The sequence below is a fragment of the Alosa pseudoharengus genome, unplaced genomic scaffold, assembly GCF_046254945.1.
Source record: "Alosa pseudoharengus isolate Yale_2024_CS ecotype anadromous, Long Island Sound unplaced genomic scaffold, YU_APseudo_1.1 YU_APseudo_1.1_scf_20, whole genome shotgun sequence".
NCBI lineage: Eukaryota > Metazoa > Chordata > Actinopteri > Clupeiformes > Clupeidae > Alosa > Alosa pseudoharengus.
In genome coordinates this window covers 12,063,013-12,086,621 of record NW_027468664.1, presented here as the reverse complement: position 1 = coordinate 12,086,621, position 23,609 = coordinate 12,063,013, and the positions used below count along the sequence as shown (strand labels likewise).

General features: G+C 44.5%; 3 protein-coding genes across 3 annotated transcripts; 2 read left to right on the top strand and 1 right to left on the bottom strand.

Annotated features, from left to right (window-relative positions):
- Positions 1 to 257: 257 nt before the first annotated feature.
- dnai7 (dynein axonemal intermediate chain 7) lies at positions 258 to 12,291 on the bottom strand. Its single transcript, XM_076297523.1, has 15 exons — positions 12,280 to 12,291; positions 11,691 to 11,778; positions 10,793 to 10,884; positions 10,171 to 10,275; positions 9,729 to 9,866; positions 8,728 to 8,862; positions 8,491 to 8,594; positions 8,013 to 8,301; positions 7,670 to 7,775; positions 7,137 to 7,300; positions 6,109 to 6,292; positions 5,160 to 5,374; positions 2,409 to 2,567; positions 1,968 to 2,081; positions 258 to 988 (listed from the first exon to the last, which is right to left on the bottom strand). The coding sequence occupies exons 1-15, from the start codon at positions 12,289 to 12,291 to the stop codon at positions 713 to 715; spliced, it is 2,181 nt and encodes a 726-aa protein (XP_076153638.1). The 3' UTR covers positions 258 to 712.
- Positions 12,292 to 12,673: 382 nt separating this feature from the next.
- On the top strand, positions 12,674 to 14,108 carry LOC143136605 (LYR motif-containing protein 5A-like). The gene is made up of 3 exons (XM_076297313.1): positions 12,674 to 12,904; positions 13,395 to 13,449; positions 13,553 to 14,108. The coding sequence occupies exons 2-3, from the start codon at positions 13,405 to 13,407 to the stop codon at positions 13,763 to 13,765; spliced, it is 258 nt and encodes an 85-aa protein (XP_076153428.1). The 5' UTR covers positions 12,674 to 12,904; positions 13,395 to 13,404; the 3' UTR covers positions 13,766 to 14,108.
- A 7,557-nt stretch (positions 14,109 to 21,665) lies between these two features.
- On the top strand, positions 21,666 to 23,378 carry cxcr4a (chemokine (C-X-C motif) receptor 4a). Its single transcript, XM_076296590.1, has 2 exons — positions 21,666 to 21,743; positions 21,850 to 23,378. Exons 1-2 carry the CDS (start codon positions 21,729 to 21,731, stop codon positions 22,912 to 22,914), a joined length of 1,080 nt encoding a protein of 359 aa, XP_076152705.1. The 5' UTR covers positions 21,666 to 21,728; the 3' UTR covers positions 22,915 to 23,378.
- The last annotated feature ends 231 nt before the right edge of the window (positions 23,379 to 23,609 follow it).

Sequence of the window (23,609 nt, the reverse complement as noted above, 5' to 3'; positions counted from 1 at the left end):
GTCTCTGTACATGTAACGATGTATGCAACCTGTGTGTTTTGCTCAGGAGTAGGTGAGTACCCTGTGTGTGTGTGTGTGTGTGTTTTTGTTCAGGAGTAGGTGAGCACCCTGTGTGTGTGTGTGTGTTTGTTCAGGAGTAGGTGAGCACCCTGTGTGTGTGTGTGTGTGTGTGTGTGTGTGTGTGTGTGTGTGTGTGTGTGTGTGTGTGTGTGTTTGTTCAGGAGTAGGTGAGCACCCTGTGTGTGTGTGTTTGTTCAGGAGTAGGTGAGCACCCTGTGTGTGTGTGTGTGTGTGTGTGTGTTTGTTCAGGAGTAGGTGAGAACCCTGTGTGTGTGTTTGTTCAGGAGTAGGTGAGCACCCTGTGTGTGTTTTGTTCAGGAGTAGGTGAGCACCCTGTGTGTGTGTGTGTGTTTTGTTCAGGAGTAGGTGAGCACCCTGTGTGTGTGTTTTGTTCAGGAGTAGGTGAGCACCCTGTGTGTGTGTGTGTGTTCAGGAGTAGGTGAGCACCCTGTGTGTGTGTGTGTGTGTGTGTGTGTGTTCAGGAGTAGGTGAGCACCCTGTGTGTGTGTGTGTGTGTGTGTTCAGGAGTAGGTGAGCACCCTGTGTGTGTGTGTGTGTGTGTGTGTTCAGGAGTAGGTGAGCACCCTGTGTGTGTGTGTGTGTGTGTGTGTTCAGGAGTAGGTGAGCACCCTGTGTGTGTGTGTGTGTGTGTTCAGGAGTAGGTGAGCACCCGCGTGCCACACAGCAGCCTCTGCACAGTCTCCACGTGGAGGTGGTGCGACGCGCGCACGCGCTCCTTCGCCGCGGCGCTCAAGCCGTCCAGCAGCATGTGCAGGAAGGTGGAGTGGAACTCGGAGTGCGGTGCCAGCTGCGGGCTGAAGGAGGCGCCGTCCTCGCCCATGGCCAGCCGCTGACTCCTCTGGGCACCCAGCAGGTACAGGGACCAGGCGTCGTCCTCCACCGGCTCGCCCTCCAGCTGCTCACATACCTGACGGAGAAGATCAGAAATCTTAAGAGTGAGATCAGAAGTATGTTTACACATTCAGTGCATTCCTGTCATTGTGATCACTCTGGCAACACGATGAACAGACAATCCGCTCCGTGTGCTCCGGATTATACACTGATGGAACAAAATCAATTTCAATTCATTATCACTTATATAGCGCCAAAACATTGCACATGTCTCATGGCGCTTTACAGAGTGCTAAACAATCAGAAGGCCCATGGGTAACAGGGGCGAAGAAAAACTCCCTAGACAACAATATACAGATGATATCAAGTGAATGTGCTGGGGGAATAGGGGGTGGAGGAGGGGTCAAAAGGTTCAGTTAATTTATGCACGTCCACCGTTTCAAAACACTTCCATTTCTACCAATCATTTGCCGTGTGTGTATGTATGTTGAGGCTACAAGAGGCCCAAACATGGTGAGGAGTTCATGAGCCAGTATTATGAAGAAGCAAATCCATAGCAAATGTGTTTTTGCCCACCTCCCAACAGTACCTTAATGGAGCTGAAGTTTAGTTAGTCCTGTACTGGCTGACTACACGGTAGCTGGGAGTGACTGACTAGTATAACTCGGAATGAACTGGAATGAGTTACGGGCTTCCCTGTTTTGCAATATTTACAAACCTGTCAGTCAAGTCTGGGATCTCCGCTCAAGTTCCTCCTGCTGACACTGAATTCCATATCTAATAAACTTCCTCATTGGCACAGTTCACACAGAGTGCAGTGTTTGTAAGTTTGTGTCTGAGTGTATGAAAGAGTTTGGAGACTACCAAAACTTAACTAATACCTGAGTAACTTCTTCAGAATCAACCTGAACAATTTCTAGTTTCTAGATTATGGCCTTTATGGATTAGTTTATGCATCTGTGCCTCTGACAGTGTACAAGGTTGTTTTTTTCCCTGCTTGTTGTTTGTGTGTGTCTCAGAACAATTGTGTTGTAGTGTTTGTGTGTGTGCTGTACCTTTAATACCAGGTGTTCTTGTCCACACTGTGAGTTCCATCGGCTCCAGGCAAAAGCCACAGCTGAGGAGACCAGGGCCATCTGCTCATAGACCGTGTGCTCAATCAGCGGGTCCTAACTCACACATACACACACAGGGATGCACATACAGAGACAGAGAAAGATGTCCTAAATAAATTAATGTTCCCAACTTCCCACAGGCCTTTTCCTTTCCTCAGCTTGTATGTCAACAGCACAGGATTATTGGTTTGCATGGGACATGTAAGGGATTTATAAAAAAAACGTTCACTTTCAACTCGAATCCACGCTCCAGTCAAGGGTGCCATGTCTGTCTATTACTGCAATACTGCTTTCTGAGATCGCCCTACGAAACACTGGACTGAGGTTGAGGATACTCCGAGACAGACGCAGTCTCACCACACTCTGTGTGTAGGGGCTCACCTTGGCGTTGACGCTGACATACTTGTCGGAGTGATCGCTGGTGAAGATGTTGATGCCGGCGCTGGTCATGGCCGCCTGGAGCGCTGGCGCACTCATCCACCGGTCAAGGAGGTGGGCAGGAGCGTGCTCATGCTCCGTCTGAAGCATGCACTGGTCACCCTGGCAACACACAAACAATCAATGGCTGTATATATAGTGAAGAGGATGAATATAGGATGTATATATAGTATTTATACTATACTATACTGAGTGGACGAGACAGTGGAGGGATTGTGGCCTTTAGTTCTATACAACATAACTGAATGGAGCCACGTCGGTCATCTTTTTATACAGACTATACAAACAATTGCTTCACCCAAAGCAACTAACTGGTGAGCCGTGACGTACACAAATAGCCCGTCAAGGATGATTAATGCTTTGCAAATGATGATGCAAGTTTACAGGGTGCTGCAGGTTTACAGAAAGAGAAGGGAAGAGGATAAGTCCAAGCAGGCACTGTGATATTGACCCGATTTGAGCACCAAATCAGTCTGATCCAACAAACTTTTGAATTCCTGTCTGATTTGTCATGTAGTAGGTACACAACGCCTGACTAGAAGACAATGTTCCAGCTCAGATCCAACCCTACTGGATATCTGACATGTCAGATTTTTATTTTGGCTGTCATACAATGTAAGCAGTAGAATATACAGTGTGAGCACAGCAATCACGTCCGATTGAAATGTGTAGTGCGAGTTATCATGTCATATGAACAAAAAAACACATTGTCTGCCCAGCTTAATATTGCAACTCTGAAGACTGTATTTGCATTTGCAAATATCCTGTGCCGTACACATACATTTAAACACATTCACAAGCACAAACTACATTAACACCCAGACTTTACCCTGTGAGAACACCTTGCATGGACATAAGCACATCATATTTGCATGAGTATATAAGTTGTATGTAAATGCCCTGATATACTATCACATGAAATTTGCCTTTTGGTTCTTCAAAGCCACATGCAATACAATGAGGGCACACAGAGGCCTTGGTGTGGTCTCAGGAAATGTGACTAAGCTCTGCTAATAAGTCCTATTAGACATGAAAGGCTGCTCAGTACTCACACTGGATATCCGCTCTCCTATAATATACGCTTGATGCTTTGAGCACATTTGTGAGATAATGGTGGCTGAGCAACTTCATGTTATTTGTGTGATAAACTAAACACTGTTGGTTTGGCTTTCTATGCTACTGTAAGGTAGCTCTCTGGTAATGTAAGGAGTTAACACTAAGATCAGAGGTGTTACCAGGGAGCAGGAGTGGGGACACAAAATTATTTATTAGTATTAGTCCAATTACTATGATTTGATTTGACTTTGATTTACTTTAAACTGTTACTTTCAATGCAGATGTAATGTTTATTGTTATTCTGTGTTGTAAGTGTCTGGATAAAAAAATAAAAAAATAAAAAAATAACATTTCCTTCTCTATTACTGGCAGTGTGATGCTGATTGACATCACGTCGGGGTGTGTCAGGTGGATGTGCCAGAATGTGCTCTGCTACGTGCAGGGAACTGAATTCAATATGATATCTGATCGTCACAGGCTCCTACCTCCATCTTTTGTGGGATTGTCTCCTGGTCTTTCCTTTTTTAAAACTATTGCTGATTGGTTAGCCACACCATTGCCAGAGTCTCCCCAGCTGTGTCTACTTGGAGATAGGTCACTTTTGCCACCGGGGGTTTCTAAAGCGGAATCTGCTCTGACACTAGCTGGGTTTATCACTGCAGTACGAATCATTCTTAGACACTGGAAAAGCCAAGTAAGGCCTAGTTTTACAGAGTGGCTGAAGTTAATAACAGACACAGCCTCATTTGAAGATCTTATTGCAAGACTGAATGATGGTAGGGGTAAATTCTATCAGGTCTGGTCTCATTTCCTGCATTTTATTCAATTTGAACTAACTAGTGCCCCATAATTAATATTATCAAGCCTAATTCGATCTCAGCCAAGCCCTCTTGACTGAATGCAATGCAAAACTTGTAATGGCCACTTGGGGGCACTCTTATTCCCTTGATGGTAGTCTTGCTGTTCTCAAACACACCTTGGTTGGTTTAGAAATGTTATATATAATTATATATAAATGTTATATATAGCTTATATATATATATATATATATATATATATATATATATATATATATATATATATATATATATATATATATATATATATATATATATATATAAATGTTATATATACCGAGGTGTCCTGTTATACGGAATTAATGGACGAGGGCGAGGGCCAAAAACTCTACGGAGTTGCCTCCGCCCAAGTCCATTAATTCCGTATAACTGGACACACCTCGAAGGCCGTTATCCCGCTTATCACCCGGTTGCCACTGTAAACACTGGAAACACGCGGTTCTGTTTAAAAAGAAGCTCACTAGTTCAGCTTGTTGTACAACTTTAGCATGGACAGTTAGCTTGTTTACAGTTGATTCCATTGTTGGGAAGCCTGCAACCAAGATTCTAGAGCGCTGCAACCTTCGTCCTACTATGGTTGTTATAGTTACCATTCATAAGCATTGATATGGAACGGTGTCCTGTTATTCAAAATTAAAGGCCAAAATTAAAGTCTCCGGGGAGATAAATATAATTAATATCAAATAATTACATTTGAAATTTATTATTCACATCTACTCAACACTATGAAGCTCTCGTGACTTAATACCCATCTGTCTCTGATGGCTATAGGTGTTCCTACCTTGATGGTGATTCGGACGTCTATGAGGGCCCCAGTGATAGTGAGGAGGGCCGAGTCCTGTGCCAGGGGCCTCAGCTCCCAGTCCTGGAAGGGCATGTTGGCGTACATGTCCTGCATGAGCGTGAAGGCATAGAAGGCGTCCATGTTGAAGGAGACCCTCCTGGCCTCTGCGTTGTACGACACATCGCTGATGCAGTCTGTTTTCCAGTGCTGGTCTGGAGCAGGGAGAGTTGTCATGGAGACATTAGAGAGACGCCTGATCACAGTTGCACTGCACACACCTGCACTGTTTTTTTCTCTTTTTTTCTTTAATAGTAACAGCAGTAAAGGCTTTTTCATAAATAATAGCAATACTGTTTATTTTTTATAAGCAGGGCAGTACAGGCTATTTTTCCTCTTTTTCATATATAATACGTACATTGGTATATTTCTTTATACAGTGTTTTTAATACCAACACTGTGTGTAATCTGAGTGTTTTTCTTATTATCTATGTAAATTGCTGCTGCAACACTGCAATTTCCCCTTGATGATGAATAAAGTAATTATCTGCTTAAATCTCAATTACAATTCCTATAATGAAGTGCTGCTAACTGAGCACACCTAAAGGGGACTTCACATTGTATGCGGCATGCGCTGCGCTCGTCGCTAGGTTGCTCTTGGTTGAGGTAATGTCCCATAGATTTTTTGATGTGCTTGTCGCCGGGCTCAGCGCAAAATACCGGTACCTGTGATTTACAGTGTGCCACGGTCAAAGTTCAACATTGTTGAACTTCGACCACGGTACACGCAAGAGCAGCAGAGCAGCAAAACGTTGTTTGCGCTTTGCTCGGCGCAGCGGCAGGCCATTGAAAATAATAATAATTATTAAGCCAATTACAGTACCAATGGGTTTCATAGTGCAGCGTTGGCCGGAGGTGAGTGAAGTTGACAAGCATCCGTCCACCTCACCTGCGGGGTCCCATCTGACCACCTGGGGGTCCTCCAGGAAGATGACCGTGTCCGGCAGCTTGACAGACACTCCGACTGGAGGGTAGGAGAGGGCGCCGCTCTCGTCCAGTTTGCCAGAGGTGGAGCTGTGCAGAGGGGTCTGTTCTGAGGGGTAAGGGAACACCTGCAGGCCTGTGTCCAGCAGCTGACCAGATGGTAGAGGAGGAGAGAGAGAGAGAGAGAGAGAGAGAGAGAGAGAGAGAGAGAGAGAAACAGAACATAACCCCAGTGTCATGGAGCAGGGAGCTGGTCATTATGTCTGCTGTACATCTGTTCTGAACAACAGAACCACTTGCATTGTTCTCATAGTGTTTAACAAACAAGTCAAGAAACCAGAAACTACTTTTCTCATATCCAGCACGTACAAGCACATTCAGATTTATTTCAGTTAATATTTAAGTATCTAAAAAAAGGTATCTCATGGCAAAAGAAAAGAAAATAAGTTATCAGCCCACTGGAATGGTTGGTGCGTCTTTGCATCTTAGGAAGTACTTACTGTATGAGCATATGACAGGAAGCACTGCCCCAGAGTGCTTGTCTATTCATATAAACACAGTTCACATCCTCTAGCCCAGTGGTTACCATAAGCTGGTATGCCTTGGCGTTTTGGTTTGATTTCTGGGGTGCCTTAGCCCCAAAAAGCTTGAGAACCTCTGCTCTAGCCACTCTCCATGCTTAAAGGTGAAGGTACATGGGGCAACGTTTTGAGCCAAGTTGCCAGGCAATAACATCACAGGTTCCTAATGTTCTGGTATAATGTTTGATGGTCATGGCCATAGGCTGTATGGTCATGGCAAGTTGTCTGCTGATGATTTAAGATCTCTGGTTAAAAATGTATTGGCAAATAAAACTGCCCAAAAATCAATGGTCAGTGCTATTGTTCGACAACATTGCTTTAAAGGTTACCCTGTGTACTATCATCACCTTAAGACCACATGGGATTTTTCTGGAATATTCCAGAGGCAGGTTCAACGGCTCTGCAGACTCACCTGTCGGATCTCCCAGCCGTTGAGCGAGTGAGCCTGAGGTGGCAGGTGGAACGCATCGAAGTAGAAGACGCCGCCCAGAGAGCTCAACTGGTGCAAGTCCACTATGCTCCCCACCAGGCTGTCGGCCACTGGGTCCACAGCGGGTGACGGGGAGCCACCCTCACCTTTGACCACAGAGAGACAACAGTATTGGTGTAACGTAATGGCTAGCGTTGTGTAGTGTTGGGTAGTGTTATGCAGTGGGTAAACCTCACGCTACGACACCTTTAAGGTGTTATTTGGAGATTTTTATTTTCAAACATTCAAAAATGACCAAGAAATAGCAACCGAACGTGAAGAAACAACAATTTTGATGGGCTGTCTGAAATGCCTATGCTCTGTTTTGTTCTGTGTAATGCATGTTGTTGTGCATGCTGTGCTCTGCAAGCGCTCTCTCTCTACCTCTCTCTCTCTCTCTCTCTCCCTCACACACACAAACATCTCTCCCTCTCTCTTTTCTTCCACTCGGAGCACTCACTCACCTGAGTCTATGCCCTCTACCATGGTCTCAGTCTCCTCTGGCTCATTCCCATGTTCATCTACTGGCTTCAGTGCAGCACTCTTCCTGTCCTCCTTCCCAGACTGCATACTGACAGCAGTCTGCAACACACACACACACACACACACACACACACACACACACATTCAGGCTACATGACAGACAATCTGAGCGCTTGCTGCTGCTATCAACTCACTCCTACTAGCACACACCAACCCACAAACATGTTTTGAACCACCATCCATCCATCCATTCATCCATCCATCCATCCATTCCATTCATCCGCTCATCCATTAATTCATTCATCTATCCATCCTCTCATGACTTCATGAACACACCTTCCTGCCCTCTGACTTCAGCGACATCACTTCAGCCTCACTGCCTCTCCCCTCGCCTTCCCCCTCCGTCTCCGCAGCGGCAGGGGTGTCCTGGGGCCCCTGCGGCTCCTGGTCGCCCCCGGCGACAACGCTGGCGAAGGAGCTGCGCGAGCGTGGCGGCGTGGGCCGACTCAGGCGGGACAGGTGGTCGTAACGCGCGTGCAGGATGCGGACGGCCACGTCGCCCACGGCCAGCTGCTTGGGCAGCCTGAAGCTCAGCTGCACCTCCTGGAATTCGAAACCTTTAAACCTGCAGAGAACACAGACACACAGGCACAACTAGAATAACTCACACACACACACACATACTCTCATTGAGCCCGCATGTGATATGGGACACTGACACTACTGCTTCCCTCCTACCCAAAAATTTTTTTTAAGATAAAACTTTTAAAAAGTAAAAAGTTTTAAGGTAATACTTTTCTTATGAAGGATATACCTTGGGTTCTTGTTCAGGTTGGCCCAGAGACACAGAGTGATGTTCTTGTCTTGGATCACTGTCTGCATATTCCCTGTTTCGATATCCGACTGAGTCTTTGCCAACTGCCAAAAACAAACAAATAATAACAACATATGAACATAAGGTGTAGTTCAATCCAGACAATCAGTATTTCTAGTCTACATTTTAAATGTGAATAAATGAAGCTGTTCTCAGTATCTCTCCGAAGTGGCCCACCTTGAGAACTTCCTCAGTGATGAGGTTCTGTTTGGCGAGGATGAGTTCCTGGAGCGACTGCAGCGTCTCCTTGTGCTGGATGGACTCCTGAGGCTCCGGTTGGTCAGCCAACAGACCCTCCAGCTCATCAATGAGCTGCACAGAGGAGATGACCCATCACATCAACCTGCATGTCACATGTATACTGACACATACTACAGTGTGCAATGTGTATGAGAGTATGCCTCATGGACTGTCCCTACAATACTTTACTGTATTATTATCATTAACAACCATATTTCATATGTTGTTTCTATAATATCTTATGACATATCCACTTTAGATACTATGTTGATACTGATCAAAGACAATAATTCAATAAGTATTGATAAATTATCAATTAAATTAAATCAAATTATAATATAACAATTGGAGTGTGTTGGGGTGTTTTCCTGTCTCATTCACTAACTAGATTCATTTGCATGGTAATCTGCATATTAAAATAACTGTATATTGCAATTATACGCACAGTCATTGTCAATGTTAGTTATAACAGTGAGTGAAATGACGCTGCCAGTGAGCAGGCTCTTAGTGTGTCATGTTGACATGCAGGTGATGCTGGTCAGATGAGAGAGCTTGACCCTCAGCGCCAGGTCACACTGCATGTTTGGTGTGCTTAATGGTCTTTTGGGCCCCCACCATCGACTTCGCTGCCACCGTCGACTTCAAGGCATCTAATACTGACCCTAACACTAACCCTTGCCTAACCCTAGTGCCTTCCAGGCAGTGCTGCCTTGAAGTCGACGGTGAGGGCCCAAAAGACCATATAACATTTCGCTTCATGTGCTGTTTCTCTAATATCTTATGATATATCCGCTTTAGATACTATGTTGATACTGATCAAAGAAAAGATATTGTTAAATGCTAAATTAAATAACATCATAAACATAATCATTGTGGAGTGTGTTGTGTTATTCTTTCTGCCATGTTGATGAACAGGTGGTGGTCAGAGAGAGCTTTACCCTCAGTGCCAGATCGCACTGCTGCAGGATGGGTTTGACCTGAGCCTCAGGGTCCTCCCGCCAGAGGGTGATGAAGGTGTTGATCTCCTGCAGCACCGACGGGTCTGGGCTGCCATCACAACGCATGTAGCGCTCCCACTGTGGACATTCAGCGAACGCTTACAAAATCTGTGGTCAGTCTAGTCTGTATGATTAGCTAATGCCTACTGCCTGCAAGTGTTCTACATCTCTAGTATTTCAGGGCCTGCATTGACTACTGTGCAGACTACTGTTTCTTTTTTTGTTTTGTTTTTTGTCTTGAATTGTCTTGTCCATGGGCTTTAGCATAAGTTGCTTATAAATAAGAATACAAAGATAAATGGCAACAATGCATTCAGATGAAGAACACAGCTTCAGTGACAAGAAGCATTTCAAAGCAACCGATAGAATCTGATGAAGGCACCTTAGTTTTTTCCCTGGATTCAGACTCCCATTTAGTGACAGCAGCCTGGTTTTCCTCCAGCAGATGGCGCAGTTCATTCAGCTCATCCTCTCTGCGTTCCTTGTCCTGTTAAGAGGCCGCACACTAGAATAATTTACTCTCCCAGTCATGCCTCAATATGCCAGCAATAATATAAGTATAAGTATATATACTCTTTTGATCCCGTGAGGGAAATTTGGTCTCTGCATTTAACCCAATCCGTGAATTAGTGAAACACAGCACACAGTGAGGTAAAGCACACACTAATCCCGGCGCAGTGAGCTGCCTGCAACAACAGCGGCACTCGGGGAGCAGTGAGGGGTTAGGTGCCTTGCTCAAGGGCACTTCAGCCGTGGCCCGCTGGTCGGGGCTCGAACCGGCAACCCGACGGTTACAAGTGCAGAGTGCTAACCAGTGGGCCACGGCTGCCCCCGTACTGTACTGCTATATTCTTATTGGCTGAATTCTAAATTCTAAATGGCATAATTAGCAGTAATATAATAGGATTGATCTCCTCCACACTGAAGCTCCCTGTCTCAACTTAAGATCCAATCTTGGTATCCAGTCAAATGTGACTCTGGTGGCCAGTGGATGACACCGTTACCTTGAGCTCCAGCCTCTCCTGCTCCTCCTGCTCTTGCTGTTGTCTCTCCCTCCTTTCCTGCTCCTCTCGCTCCGCCACCAAACGGGCCTCCTCTGAGAAGACACAATATCACAGGCGCACACACACACACACACACACACACACACACACAAGCTGCATCATGCACGATGCCACTCAATACAAGTCACTACAACCACCGTCACTGAGCTATTTGATATCTGGGTTATGTGTCTGTTTTCAGTCTTGGCAGCTGAGGGAGTTTCCACGTTTTGTTGTGCTTTGGAGTCCTACCAACTGAGAGTTACCATATCAATGTGCAGGTCTTCATGTTGAATAAAATGATCCATAGCTGCCTTGTGTTGTCTGCAGATGGCTGACAAAACCTACTCAGCAACATTCTTATACCATGAATATTTCTGGGTAAAAAGAATAGTGTTGTTTGTATGTTTAGTTTATATGTGTGCATGTCCAGAAAAACAAATCCATAGTTGTAGTCCTACAATTTATCATTGTTGTCAGATTGTATTGGTTTTATGTTATGTATGTTCTAATTTGCGAATTCTGGGCAGACATTTGGTTAACCCAAAATGGATTAGTGAGTATTTTGGTGATTACTGACATGAATTATATCAGGGAGCACGATAAATAAACATACCATAATAAACATGAACATAAACATAGAAGCCTACTGTTCCACATAGAATAACTGTCATATCATCCACAATGTTATGAAAAGCAAAAATGAATGCACACCACGTACACCAAGATTAACATCGTAAACTATTGGCTCAGACACGACTAGACTAGATTACGTCCAATAAACAGTCTGACTATGCAATATTGTTAATCTGTCGACAGTGGCGTGTAACGTCAAAATAAGTTGCCACAGGAAACGTACCCTCCTCCTTATGTTTGCGTGCATCGTCCTCTCTCTGCAACCGCTCCTTCTCCACTTTGCTCAGCTTGCCTCCTTTCTTTTTGCCTGACTATAAAAAAGTTTGTATATTAGCAATATCGCAGAGAGATGCAATACAACGAAAATTCATGCCCTAGAGATGTAGCTACAACCTTCAAGATATCACTATTACTGCATTAGCCTATAACTCAAGGCAAAAATGAGAAAGGATAGCAAGAAGCTCAGTAATGACTTTCCCATTCTTGTAATTAATCATTTGCGTAATGTAAAGAGAGTAGGATATATTATGTTAAGTTAGCACTAACGTTACAGCTATCTTGGCTGACCACACTTTCTGAGTAGAAGTTAGAAGCTAGCTAACGTTATCGATACAGGTCTGACTTTACAACCTCCGTGGAATAAGACACAACAGTTGCAATGCTTTCGCTATTAATGATATAACGGAGGTATAAACGGATGGTTTATAAGTACGTCAATATTCTAGTATAGCTCTATCAATGCAAGAACTTGTTAGATGCTAACGTCTGTCTTACCATATTTCTCAATTCTTACAACTCGGTGTGTTCGTTGCCATAGTAACCATCCACGCTGACATACACAAACTGGTTTCAGCTCAGTTCAGTCATTTTTAAAATGTGCACTTGGATTTTGTAAGATATTTAGATACGTAGTTCTTGGTCCAGTCATGCTTACTTTTATGATTTTTTCCAATATTATCATTTCACCCGGGTCAGAAAATGGACCGATACGATTGGCTTTTGCCTATGACGTAGGATGTAAGTAAGCGTCTTTTCTGCAAATGACGCCAAACCAAAGTCCTTTTAAGCAAGTCCCTCCACTGGGCGGCCAACGTTTTTTGGGCACTCATCGGGCACAGTCTTTGGGTCTAACTGCGCGTGCGCAAGGCTTCACGACACCAATCTTGCTCCAGTGGCGAGATAACAACACATGATTGGCACGATGTCTTCACAACAAACCATATGATTGGCTCAATGTATTCACATGTCGACGTTTTGCCAAGGAAGGGGTGGGATATGTGTAGACAACGGCCATATTGGCGTGACAAACTAGCCCCATGCATTTCTATGGAGTATTTTTTGAGTGCTGTGTCTCCTCATTAGAAAGTCTCTGGCCAAACTACGAACAGCACACTCTTAAGGCGATGGGTAACCTCGGATGAACTAAAGGCCTAAACGGTGAGCTTTAGTCACATATCAAATAACTGGACTGGCTATAAGGTCATGAGTCATAACTGTGTTGAATAATGCTCATCTGATCAGCAATAAACATGGATTACTAGTCACCGTTAGCTGGCTGTGGTGGTGGCTTTGTTCAGCTAACGTTAACGGCAACGTTATTACGAGACCTAGCATTGACACCTTCACCTATTTTGCCCGTAAACATGTCCAAGATTAAGTAACGTTATAAGCAACGTCAAAGGAAAGATGCAGTGAAGAAATCGGACTTTGTGATGTCTTGCTTTCTTGCCATAACTGCTAGTATCATTAGCTAGAAAAGTGTTAAACTAGCAAGGCTAGCCAGCCAGCTAACATGATAGTAGGAGGAAGAAGGTCATTGTAAGTTCCGTTACAAGTCGTGAACACGCACTCTTTTGTTACATACAAGAAAGCAATGGCCCAGGTTTGACAGGGTAAATCACTTCGTCTATCTCTAACCCATCCCTAGGACCGAGACCATGACAAACCCATTCAAGGGGCAAGTGATCCACTTGTACAAAACTGTAAGTGTCTCCTAACAACGCCATAACAAATGTTACACCAATACATGTTCATTTTGTCTTTGTGGATTTTAACATCATAATTCTTGCCTCTCCCCTCTGAAAGTTGCTACACCTGGGGCGAGATTACCCTCAAGGCTTTACATACTTTAGACAACGCCTGAAGGCGTCGTTTATGAAGAACAAAGATGTCACAGACCCAGAAAAGATTCAAAAGCTTCTTGCCCGTGGAGACTTTGTCATCAAGGAAATACAGGCCCTGTATTTTTTGAGGAAGTACAGAGCAATTAAAAAACGCTACTATGACGATGAAAAATGAACTGTGCTTACAGTATAAGGCTACAGCACCATGGTAACAATATCAGTCAGTAGGCCTGCCATACATACAGTTTGAAAGCAAACTGTATTTCAATAAGGCCTGTGCTAAGCACTTTGTTTCAGAGTTATGTACCTCAGACAAAAGGTCAACTGTAGTAAAGGGACACTTCCTCTTGACAGAAGAGACTGTAATCATGCCATGTGCCATGTTGATGTAATAAGGAATAAGTGAAATAAGGCCTGTCTGAATTGCACTCTTTCAGTTTTTGGTGTATAGATGTCAGTGTGTTACCTGGATATCAATGGATGTAACTGATTGACAATAAATGTATTTTGGTTAAGAAGGAAGCCTTTCACTACCATACAAACAGGAGTGTATTTAGTAACATTTGACACATAAAGGTGTGTTACCTGTGGATAGTATTACCTGTGTACCGGTATTTGTTGGAATGCATTTTGTTGCTGTTTGCTTCTCCCATAACCCTTGACCCACTTCTAGCCTTGTCCAAAAATGGAGGTGATTACTGTATTAAGTTTCATTCACTTTCAAAACTTTCTTTATAAGAACTTAGTTGTCACAGATGTTGTGTTGACAATAACACAGCCTCCCAGATTAGCAGTGAAGTATGTGGTGGTCCCATTTTAATATCTGCATCATGTAAAGCAATGTAGGCCTATGTGTGCAGTACATCACACTTCATCTCACAGTCAGTAAAGCTGACCATTTATGTCATCTTTCTGTGGTGAAATGTTGACATTTTGTTCAAACACTAGATGGCAGCACTATCTAACATTACAGTGCTTCATCCCTATGGTTCCCACAGAGCCTTTGTATAGTATATAGTATAGTATATATACTCTTGATCCCGTGAGGGAAATTTGGTCTCTGCATTTATCCCAATCCGTGAATTAGTGAAACACACTCAGCACACAGTGAGGTGAAGCACACTAATCCCGGCGCAGTGAGCTTCTATAACAGCAGCGCTCGGGGAGCAGTGATATTAGCAGCTCCTTTTGGTCGGGGTTCGAACCGGCAACCATCCGGTTACAAGTCCGAAGCGCTAACCAGTAGGCCACGGCTGCCTTTGGGGCTCATAGGTCCTCTGCTCTCAGACTATCTTTCATCGTAGTGATCAGGGAATCTGATTTCATTTCAGTGGGTAAATGTCCTCGAGATACGTAGGAGATCTATCAGGCTATCACTATAGGCAAATAGGGTGTAGAAAAGGTGGGAAATATGTTATGCAACATGACACCAAAATAATTCTGTTTGGGAACACAACGTTAAATACGGTATAAGGAAGTTGTGGTTTTGTCCTCAGTAGATTGTCACATGCAATCAAACTACGTAAAAACTAAAGGCATTTCTGCTTTTGCCATGTTTCTTTGCTTCTTTCAAAAATCTTAGAAGTACCACACTCAATTCAACTCAAATCAATTCATGTTTATGGAAGACAATGCATGTGGGCCTGCTTTGTGGCATTATAGGTGATTCACAGTCAACATTTTGACCTTGCCTGTAACCAGGGAGCCAAGGTGTGATAACTTTTCAGAACTGAATGATACCACCCACCACATCACAAATGGAAAGTAGCCATGTCTGTGGGCTAGTGTCTGACCTCTGTCTGTGTGGCCTGACATGGCATGGTGAAGGGTGATGAGATCTTGCTTATGACTATGGTTGTTTCACCCCGGGTTCCTCTGTCAATGATAGTGTGGATAATGGGTGTGGGGAAACACGTTGCAGCAGGACAAGATCTTCACCCAGTCAGCTCAGCTCCCTCAAGGCCTGAACGCTGGCTGAACTGCCAACCTGTGTGTGTGTGTGTGTCTGTGTTTGAAAAGGTGTAGTCTGTTGGCACTTCTTGGAGTCTGTCTGTCTGTCAAGCTTCACCTGTGTTCGCCTACCGGGCCAATCTCACAGAATTGCATAATAACCTCATACACACGTCAGTGTCATAGCTTGCTTTGTTTTGGACGATTTCAGTTTTTAAGGTCCTGTTTTGAGTTTAACCCAGGCAAAGCACTCCAGGGGAGTCTTTTGTTGCACCCTCAGCTAATGAGTACGATGTGACTCACAGGTTTGTAACTGGGGAAAATCTGGATGCATCAACATCTGTTTAATTAAAGTCATGATGAAGGGGCTGTCCAAAAAAGTGCCGGTCATAAAAGTGTACCCTTGATTATAGTGATTTTAAACACATACGTATGTATCATTTCTGTTTTATGTTCACTTTTACACTCACACACTGTCACTCATTCTTTCTCCCTTCCTGTCTCTCTCCTACACACACACACACACATTCACCTTCCCTAAACATAAATGAACAATTACAGGTTTATAGAGGCCTCAAAGTGAAGTTAAACAAACAGAGAAAGAGGGTGGAAATTGAGGTTGAGGTGTGAACAGCTATGGAGAATTGAGAGTCCCTCTGACTGACTGTAACAGCAACGGCCGACACTGGTGAGGGAAGGGAAGGGAGCTCTCTAAATCAGTCAGCTGTCAAGGGAGGGGCTCTTACCACAGTCTGGTCGGCTGGGAGGGGCTTCAAAACCCTTCACAAATGTCATCTTCTTCACCCCAACTCCCTGGTCAAAACGTCTTGCCAGGAAGTCAGTGCACCAAATGTTCCTCAAAATGTTTTCAGAATGATAAGAGACATGGGCTTGGTGTCTAACAGTTGAAGATGCTTGTGTGTGTGTGTGTTGCTTGAACACACATGATTCAAGTCCTCTTAGCTTTACCGGCTTAGAAATCATTTAGCTTGTCACTCTATTCATGAGATCCATTACAATTGAATTGAATTCCACGGCACATGAAAACACAGATGGTAGACAGTGGAAACCAAAGATTCTAGAGCGCTCCGCTCTAGAATCTTTGGTGGAAACAGAGAGTCTATGCATCTTAGCCTCAGATGGTCTTCTCATCTGGTGCCTTGTCTGATGAAATAACTGTAGAACAACAGTTTTTTGCCGCGATTGCTCCACTGCCTACAGATTATTATATTGATTCACTGTGTAGGGTCCGGTATACGAACCAGTAACAGTACAGATTCAAATAATATTGGATCCAGTTTGTCTCTCTGTCATACACCGTTTGGGCCTACTTCACAATTAAGAATGTGTTCACTGAATTCACAAATTAATAAAGTGCAATTAGTAGCACATTCAATATGTAACCTAATTCTGCTATTTTATTGTCACTGTATTTCATTTTCATTTTGGATAAAAACATTAGCTTAATGCTGAAATTCAGGCTTAAATATGAACCTAATATTTGATCAAAACTAACTGTTCTCCTTTACCAGCGGCTCCTCCCATCTCAATCACATATTTTATGGAGCCTTTTTTTTTCCCTTTGTCTGTCCAACCCTTGTCTCTCCCTCTCTCTCTCTCTTTCTGACACACCACCTCCGAGCTGCTTGACGAGGTAATGATTTTACGGCCTCGCCCGTGACCCGCCCCCGAACACCCGGACAAAGGAGAACCAGAGGATGAGCGACAGAGGATCATTTTAACAGGTGTCTCTCTCCTCCTCTCGCCTCCTCCCGCTCCCTCTTTTCTCCTCTCCTCCGTGCCCTGGGAGAGACTCAAGAGCAGTGATTTGTTTCTAGGCGCCCTGGGGCAAGAACTTCAGTGGCCGCCGTTCAGACTTCAAGGCACCAGGCTGCTGCAGTCAAAAAGCTGGGCCCCTCTGGTCATGCAAATTGATCTTCTTTTGCTACGGTGCTCGCCTCTCTCTCTCTCTCTCTCTCTCTCTCTCTCTCTCCTCTTTTTCCCTCTCTCTCTACATCACACACACTCACACTCACAAACACAGACAAATGCTCTCTCCCTCAACCACATTCACCACCCCACCAACCCCCAGCAGTGTCTATTACCCTGTTACCTATACTTATATATATAACCTACATATGGTGTGCTTTCAGACAGACTGTCACTAATGAGCCAAGACACACACACACTCGTGCACAGATGGCCTAATGACCATTCTCCCAGACAGCCCAGTGTTATCTGTGCTCATCAGGGCCATTGTCTTCTTATCAGCATCCCTCTGCCCTGTCCCCAGGGAATTATTACAGGTGGAGGGGTTTAAGACAGAAGACATTTTCAGCAAGTGTGTGTGTGTGTGTGTGTGTGTGTGTGTGTGTGTGTGTGTGTGTGTGTGTGTGTGTGTGTGTGTGTGTGTGTGTGGCATGCCTTATGTTCTAGTGTAATGTGTCTAGAGTGTCTTTTCCTGTGCTGTCTTTGTCTGTGTGTTTATCTGTGTGTGGATGTCAGTGGACAGCATACTGAATGTGTTAATCTTGTGTTTTTGTGTTAAAGTTGGTGTGTGTGTGTGTGAGTGTGTGTGTGTGTGTGTGTGTGTCATGCCTTATGTTCTAGTGTAATGTGTCTAGAGTGTCTTTTCCTGTGCTGTTGTTGTTTGTGTGTTTTATCTCTGTGTGGATGTCAGTGGACAGCATACTGAATGTGTTAATCTTGTGTTTTTGTGTTAACGTTGGTGGGGTGTGTGTGTGTGTGTGTGTGTGTGTGTGTGTGTGTGTGTGTGTGTGTGTGTGGCATGCCTTATGTTCTAGTGTAATGTGTCTAGAGTGTCTTTTCCTGTGCTGTCTTTGTCTGTGTGTTTATCTGTGTGTGGATGTCAGTGGACAGCATACTGAATGTGTTAATCTTGTGTTTTTGTGTTAAAGTTGGTGTGTGTGTGTGTGTGTGTGTGTGTGTGTGTGTGTGTGTGTGTGTGTCATGCCTTATGTTCTAGTGTAATGTGTCTAGAGTGTCTTTTCCTGTGCTGTTGTTGTTTGTGTGTTTTATCTCTGTGTGGATGTCAGTGGACAGCATACTGAATTTGTTAATCTTGTGTTTTTGTGTTAACGTTGGTGGGGTGTGTGTGTGTGTGTGTGTGTGTGTGTGTGTGTGTGTGTGCATGTGCATATTCATGCGAGTGCACACTCGCATACCCTTGCGAGTCTTCTAAATTACATGGCCTTTTGAGAGGACCAGTGAAAGCATAAAATGTCTGTCAGCAGGAGTCTCTTTCATCCCTCAGACTCTTTCTCTACCTCTCTGTCTCTCTCTGGAGATCACCACTCTGCTGTGGACCTCCTAGTGTGCACCCACACAGTAAGAGCCGTCCAAACACAGAGACACACAGAGAGTGACAGAGATTCAACATACATCTCTACACACACACACTGATAGCACAGGTTCATACACATACAGAGGGCCACTTAGTGTGGTGAGACATTGTTCTGGAGGAGATATGAAGGTGTCTCCAAGCCATTTGATGTCAGCCCAGAGGCTGTCTGTAAGATTAAGAAAGAAACTAAATTATAATTGTCCACCCCACACACACACATGCACCCACACAGGGAGAACGTAAGTGTCAATATCTTTTTTTCCCTTGTGTTTGGCACTTGTTTATATCTGCACCCCCCCCCCCCCCCCACAGCATGAAAGTTGAAATGGAGCCAGGACAAGTGCCTGCAAGCACTGCTGTAGTCATACCAACTGTCGACTTCCTGTTTGCGCTGCCAGGCGCCAAACATGAAACATGCTTTTTTTGTTTTTCTGCCTCGGGTACACAGGCAGCGTGGACGCAACGCTGCGCCCTTTTCACGGAACACTGGTGGTGAGACTAACCAAAGGTGCCACAAAAGCCAGAACTTCACACAGATACACACACACACACTCACCTGCCTCCCTCAGACTCTCTATGTCTGTGTGTGTCTCTCTGTTTGCCCATCTCATCATCTTTTTTTTGTGGGTACAAATGAGCACGGGCCCCCGAGATACCCAAGAGTAAACAGCCCAGCCAGCGCCAGACTAATACGTTTTCATCTTCCCACGCTCAGAGCATGAAAGTAAAAAACAAAACACAGAGAGGGAGAGAGAGAGATGCACATACTGAACAACTGGGAAAAAAGATTAGACTGTTCACCGGAAAGAAAATGTTTCACTAGTGACAGATCTAATACCGTTGCTGTACTGTGAATTCACTACCATTACTTCTAGCCTACTATGTTGAAAATAGGTCATTGTTCAAAAGTCAAAAAGACAAATGAAAGCCCATGTTAAAATCTGTGACTCCTGAACAAACTCTTGTTATTTAGACAAAGTCATGCTTGAGGGGAAGAGAAGGAATAGATCAAACTGATGAATAAGAGGGCAGTGAAACTCATGATGCCAATGTCGATGTCACAGAGTTGGACGTTTCAGCTCTTGAACTTTATTAACAACAAAACAAATGCATATAAAGAGGAAGGTCGAGACTGCCTGCACAGCAGCTTAGGGCAGCTAGGTTTTTGTAATGGCCGGTACTTTCTTCATCACCACTTCTACCATCCTCCATCTCCTTCCCTAACAGATGCACATCCTCATTACTGAGAACTGTCACACACACACACACACACACACACACACACACACACACACACACACAAATACACACACACACACACAAGATGTATACTCTCTCTCTCTCTCTCACACACACACACACACACACACAAAACGTATACTCTCTCTCTCTCACACACACACACACACACACACACACACACACACACACACACACACACAAAACGTATACTCTCTCTCACACACGTACAGTTATGAAATACTTTTTTTCCCCCATAGTTTTTTTTATTTTCAAGAATTCATATCTCCATGGTTTTTGCTCACTGAGGTATTAGATGCTGAACAGTGAAATAGGAAAGCATCACCTCTCTGATCCTTATGATCATCTGATCCTCATTAGCAATGTGTCTTGCCAATGGGCCTGTGAGCTCAACGACACACATTCACACTCACTCATATACACACAATCCTCCTGTTACCTGAGCCCGTGGCTGGGTTTAAGGGATTAGCATACTAAGAAAGTGTGAATTCTGATTGACAGAGAGATAGAAAATGTGAATGATATCAGGTTCAGAGTCAGAATTCAGTCAGAAGATGCTGGCTAGACTGTGACTGTTATTTAATCACATATTCTGAAATCTGACAGAAGGTTCCTTTAGCATACAGTCATGAATAATTACATCGGGACGTTTCTCTGAGGTCGGATCATTAGGCTACCCAAGAAATAAGGGTGCATATAAATGAATACTCTTGAATAGAATTTAGGCGAAATTGTACTACAGCTGGGCTATTACCATCCTGAGAATATTTTATCACTTCCTCTAACTTCTCTACTGCTAGTGATCATCGAAACGCAAATACTTCCCATATCTTTTACGCACCTATAGTGAGACGACGGGTGTGCAGTTCATTGACCACGCATAAAAGTTTCTATGGGGGTAATGCTTCGCTTCCCTGAGAGAGAAAGAGGCGCTGCGCTTCTGCGCGGGAACATTGAAGTAGACATTGCCACTCGGTCTCGTCCTCTGGGCGCGTGTACGAAAACATGGCAATCTCACTTGAGGAATTTTCACGCCTCCAGACAGATATTGATCTCAAAATCACTGGCGTAACGAGCGCTGCGTACCACCCGCTCCAACGTCAGCGTCAGCAACATCAAAGCAAGAAGGAGAGGAGCCCTCTCATAATGTTATTCTGAATAAATAAAGATATTAAAGACATTTCATTTTATCATGGAAACGTTGGGGCGTTGGGGATTCATGTAGGCTACCTGCCAGATTGCCAAAAATATGATCGCCAAAACTTGCTCAAATACTACACTTTGATACCAGAATGTACATGCTAACATGCATAAAATATCACGTTTTGAGCTTTTACAACCGACACCTGACACACAAACAGGAAAGTATATTTTAGGAAAGCAGATGCTGCCTGTTGCTCTGGAGCGCATTGCGCACACGTGCCAACCCGAGAGAACTCCGCCTATGGGAGGTGCATGGGGGGTCAGGGTTGTTTAAAGTCAGACAGATCCACGAGAAACACAACAATATCCACAGCCTCTGTGAGTTAACTGGTTGAAAGGGACTAGTACCTGAAACCCCACAATGTCTTATTACGAGGTAAGTTGGAATTTAAAGGTGTTTACATTCCATGTGCCCTTAGTGCTTGTATGGTTATGCATAGATTGCTATGTTTCTAACTTAACGTTTCTTTTCTCTTTTGCAGCATATAGTAATACCAGACGACTACACTGAAGATAACAGCTCCGAGTCTGGATCTGGGGACATACTAGAATTTGATGAAGCCTGTGACCGAGCTGTCAGCCATGAATTCAGCCGGATCTTCCTTCCCTGCGTGTACGGAATCATTTTTCTGCTGGGGATCATTGGAAACGGCCTTGTGGTTATAGTGATGGGCTATCAGAGGAAGTCCAGAACTATGACTGACAAATACCGCCTGCATCTGTCTGTCGCTGACTTACTCTTCGTGCTGACACTTCCCTTTTGGGCCGTAGAAGCGGCCAGTGACCAGTGGTACTTCGGCGGCTTCATGTGTGTGGCTGTGCACATGATCTATACTGTGAATCTGTACAGCAGCGTGCTCATTCTCGCCTTCATCAGTCTGGACCGCTACCTCGCCGTGGTCAGGGCCACAAACAGCCAAGGGCCGAGGAAGCTGTTGGCGGAGCGCATCATATACGTGGGCGTGTGGCTCCCGGCTGCGCTGCTCACCGTGCCTGACCTGGTGTTCGCCAAGGCGGAGAACATCACTGTCAGGACGAGTTGCCAGCGGGTCTACCCAGAGCCGTCGTCGGTCTGGCGCGCCGCCTTCCAGTTCCAGCACATCGTGGTGGGATTCGTCCTGCCGGGACTGGTGATCCTTATTTGCTACTGCATCATCATTTCCAAGTTGGCGCGCGGCACCAAGGGCACCCAGAAGCGCAAGGCGCTGAAGACCACGGTGGTGCTGATCGTCTGCTTCTTCAGTTGCTGGCTGCCGTATTGCGCGGGCATCCTGGTGGACACGCTCCTGATTCTGAACGTGGTGCCCCACAGCTGCGAGCTAGAGCAAGGTCTGGAGAAGTGGATCTTCGTCACGGAGGCGCTGGCCTACTTCCACTGCTGCCTCAACCCGATTCTGTACGCCTTCCTCGGGGTGAAGTTCAAGAAGTCCGCCCGCAGTGCCTTGTCCCCCAGCCGCGGCTCCAGCCTGAAAATTCTCCCCAAGAAACGCGGAGGGATGTCCTCTGTGTCCACAGAGTCGGAATCCTCCAGCTTTCAATCCAGTTAACGCACGAACGCTCATTGAGAACTCTCCCACTGTAAATATCCCGCCATCCATCCCCATGGACATTGTACATTAGACTAATTCTGAGCTTTGTAAATACATCAAAATGTAACTGAGCTCCGACAGAGAGTGCATATGGGCTGAGCCCCGAGGCCATTGAATGGCCTTCTCTAGCTATGTAAATATGAGTCCAATGTCAGTATTGAGTCGACTAATAGATATAGTTATATGAGCATTGAAAGGTCTGAATTCAGGGATTTTTTTTATTAGCAGAACTGCTTACATACTTAAATGTTTATCACTGTAGCCCTGCGTTTTTAATTGTTGTTTACTTATTTCTGTTGGCACTTATTAAATGCCATGCTCTTATTTATTACATGAATGGACTGAGTGTTTGATGTCTAGTTTGTTTCAAAATAGCTGCTTTGACTCGAGATAATTTGTAATAAACAGTTTGAAACGTGAAATCTTGGCTTATTCTTGTGACTTTCCTTGAAGAAACTTTAAATACATAGTTTATTTTCTAACTCTCTCTCTCACACACACAATAACACACACACACACACATACTTCGCTTTGGACAAAGGCGTCTGCCAAATCCCATAACCATACTGACACAGATAGACACTCACACACACACAACCAAATACACAAATGCACACACACTAATACATACACACACTTGTCAACACACAAAA

Bases quoted from the DNA above. Each gene is read 5' to 3' on its own strand.
- LOC143136605 (XM_076297313.1), top strand. From the start codon at position 13,405: ATGACAAACCCATTCAAGGGGCAAGTGATCCACTTGTACAAAACT. The intron at 13,450-13,552 runs GTAAGTGTCTCC...CCCCTCTGAAAG, and splicing joins TGATCCACTTGTACAAAACT to TTGCTACACCTGGGGCGAGA.
- dnai7 (XM_076297523.1), bottom strand. The intron at 10,276-10,792 runs GTAACGGTGTCA...GCCTCTTAACAG, and splicing joins AGGAGAGGCTGGAGCTCAAG to GACAAGGAACGCAGAGAGGA. The intron at 989-1,967 runs GTACAGCACACA...CTTCTCCGTCAG, and splicing joins AAGAACACCTGGTATTAAAG to GTATGTGAGCAGCTGGAGGG.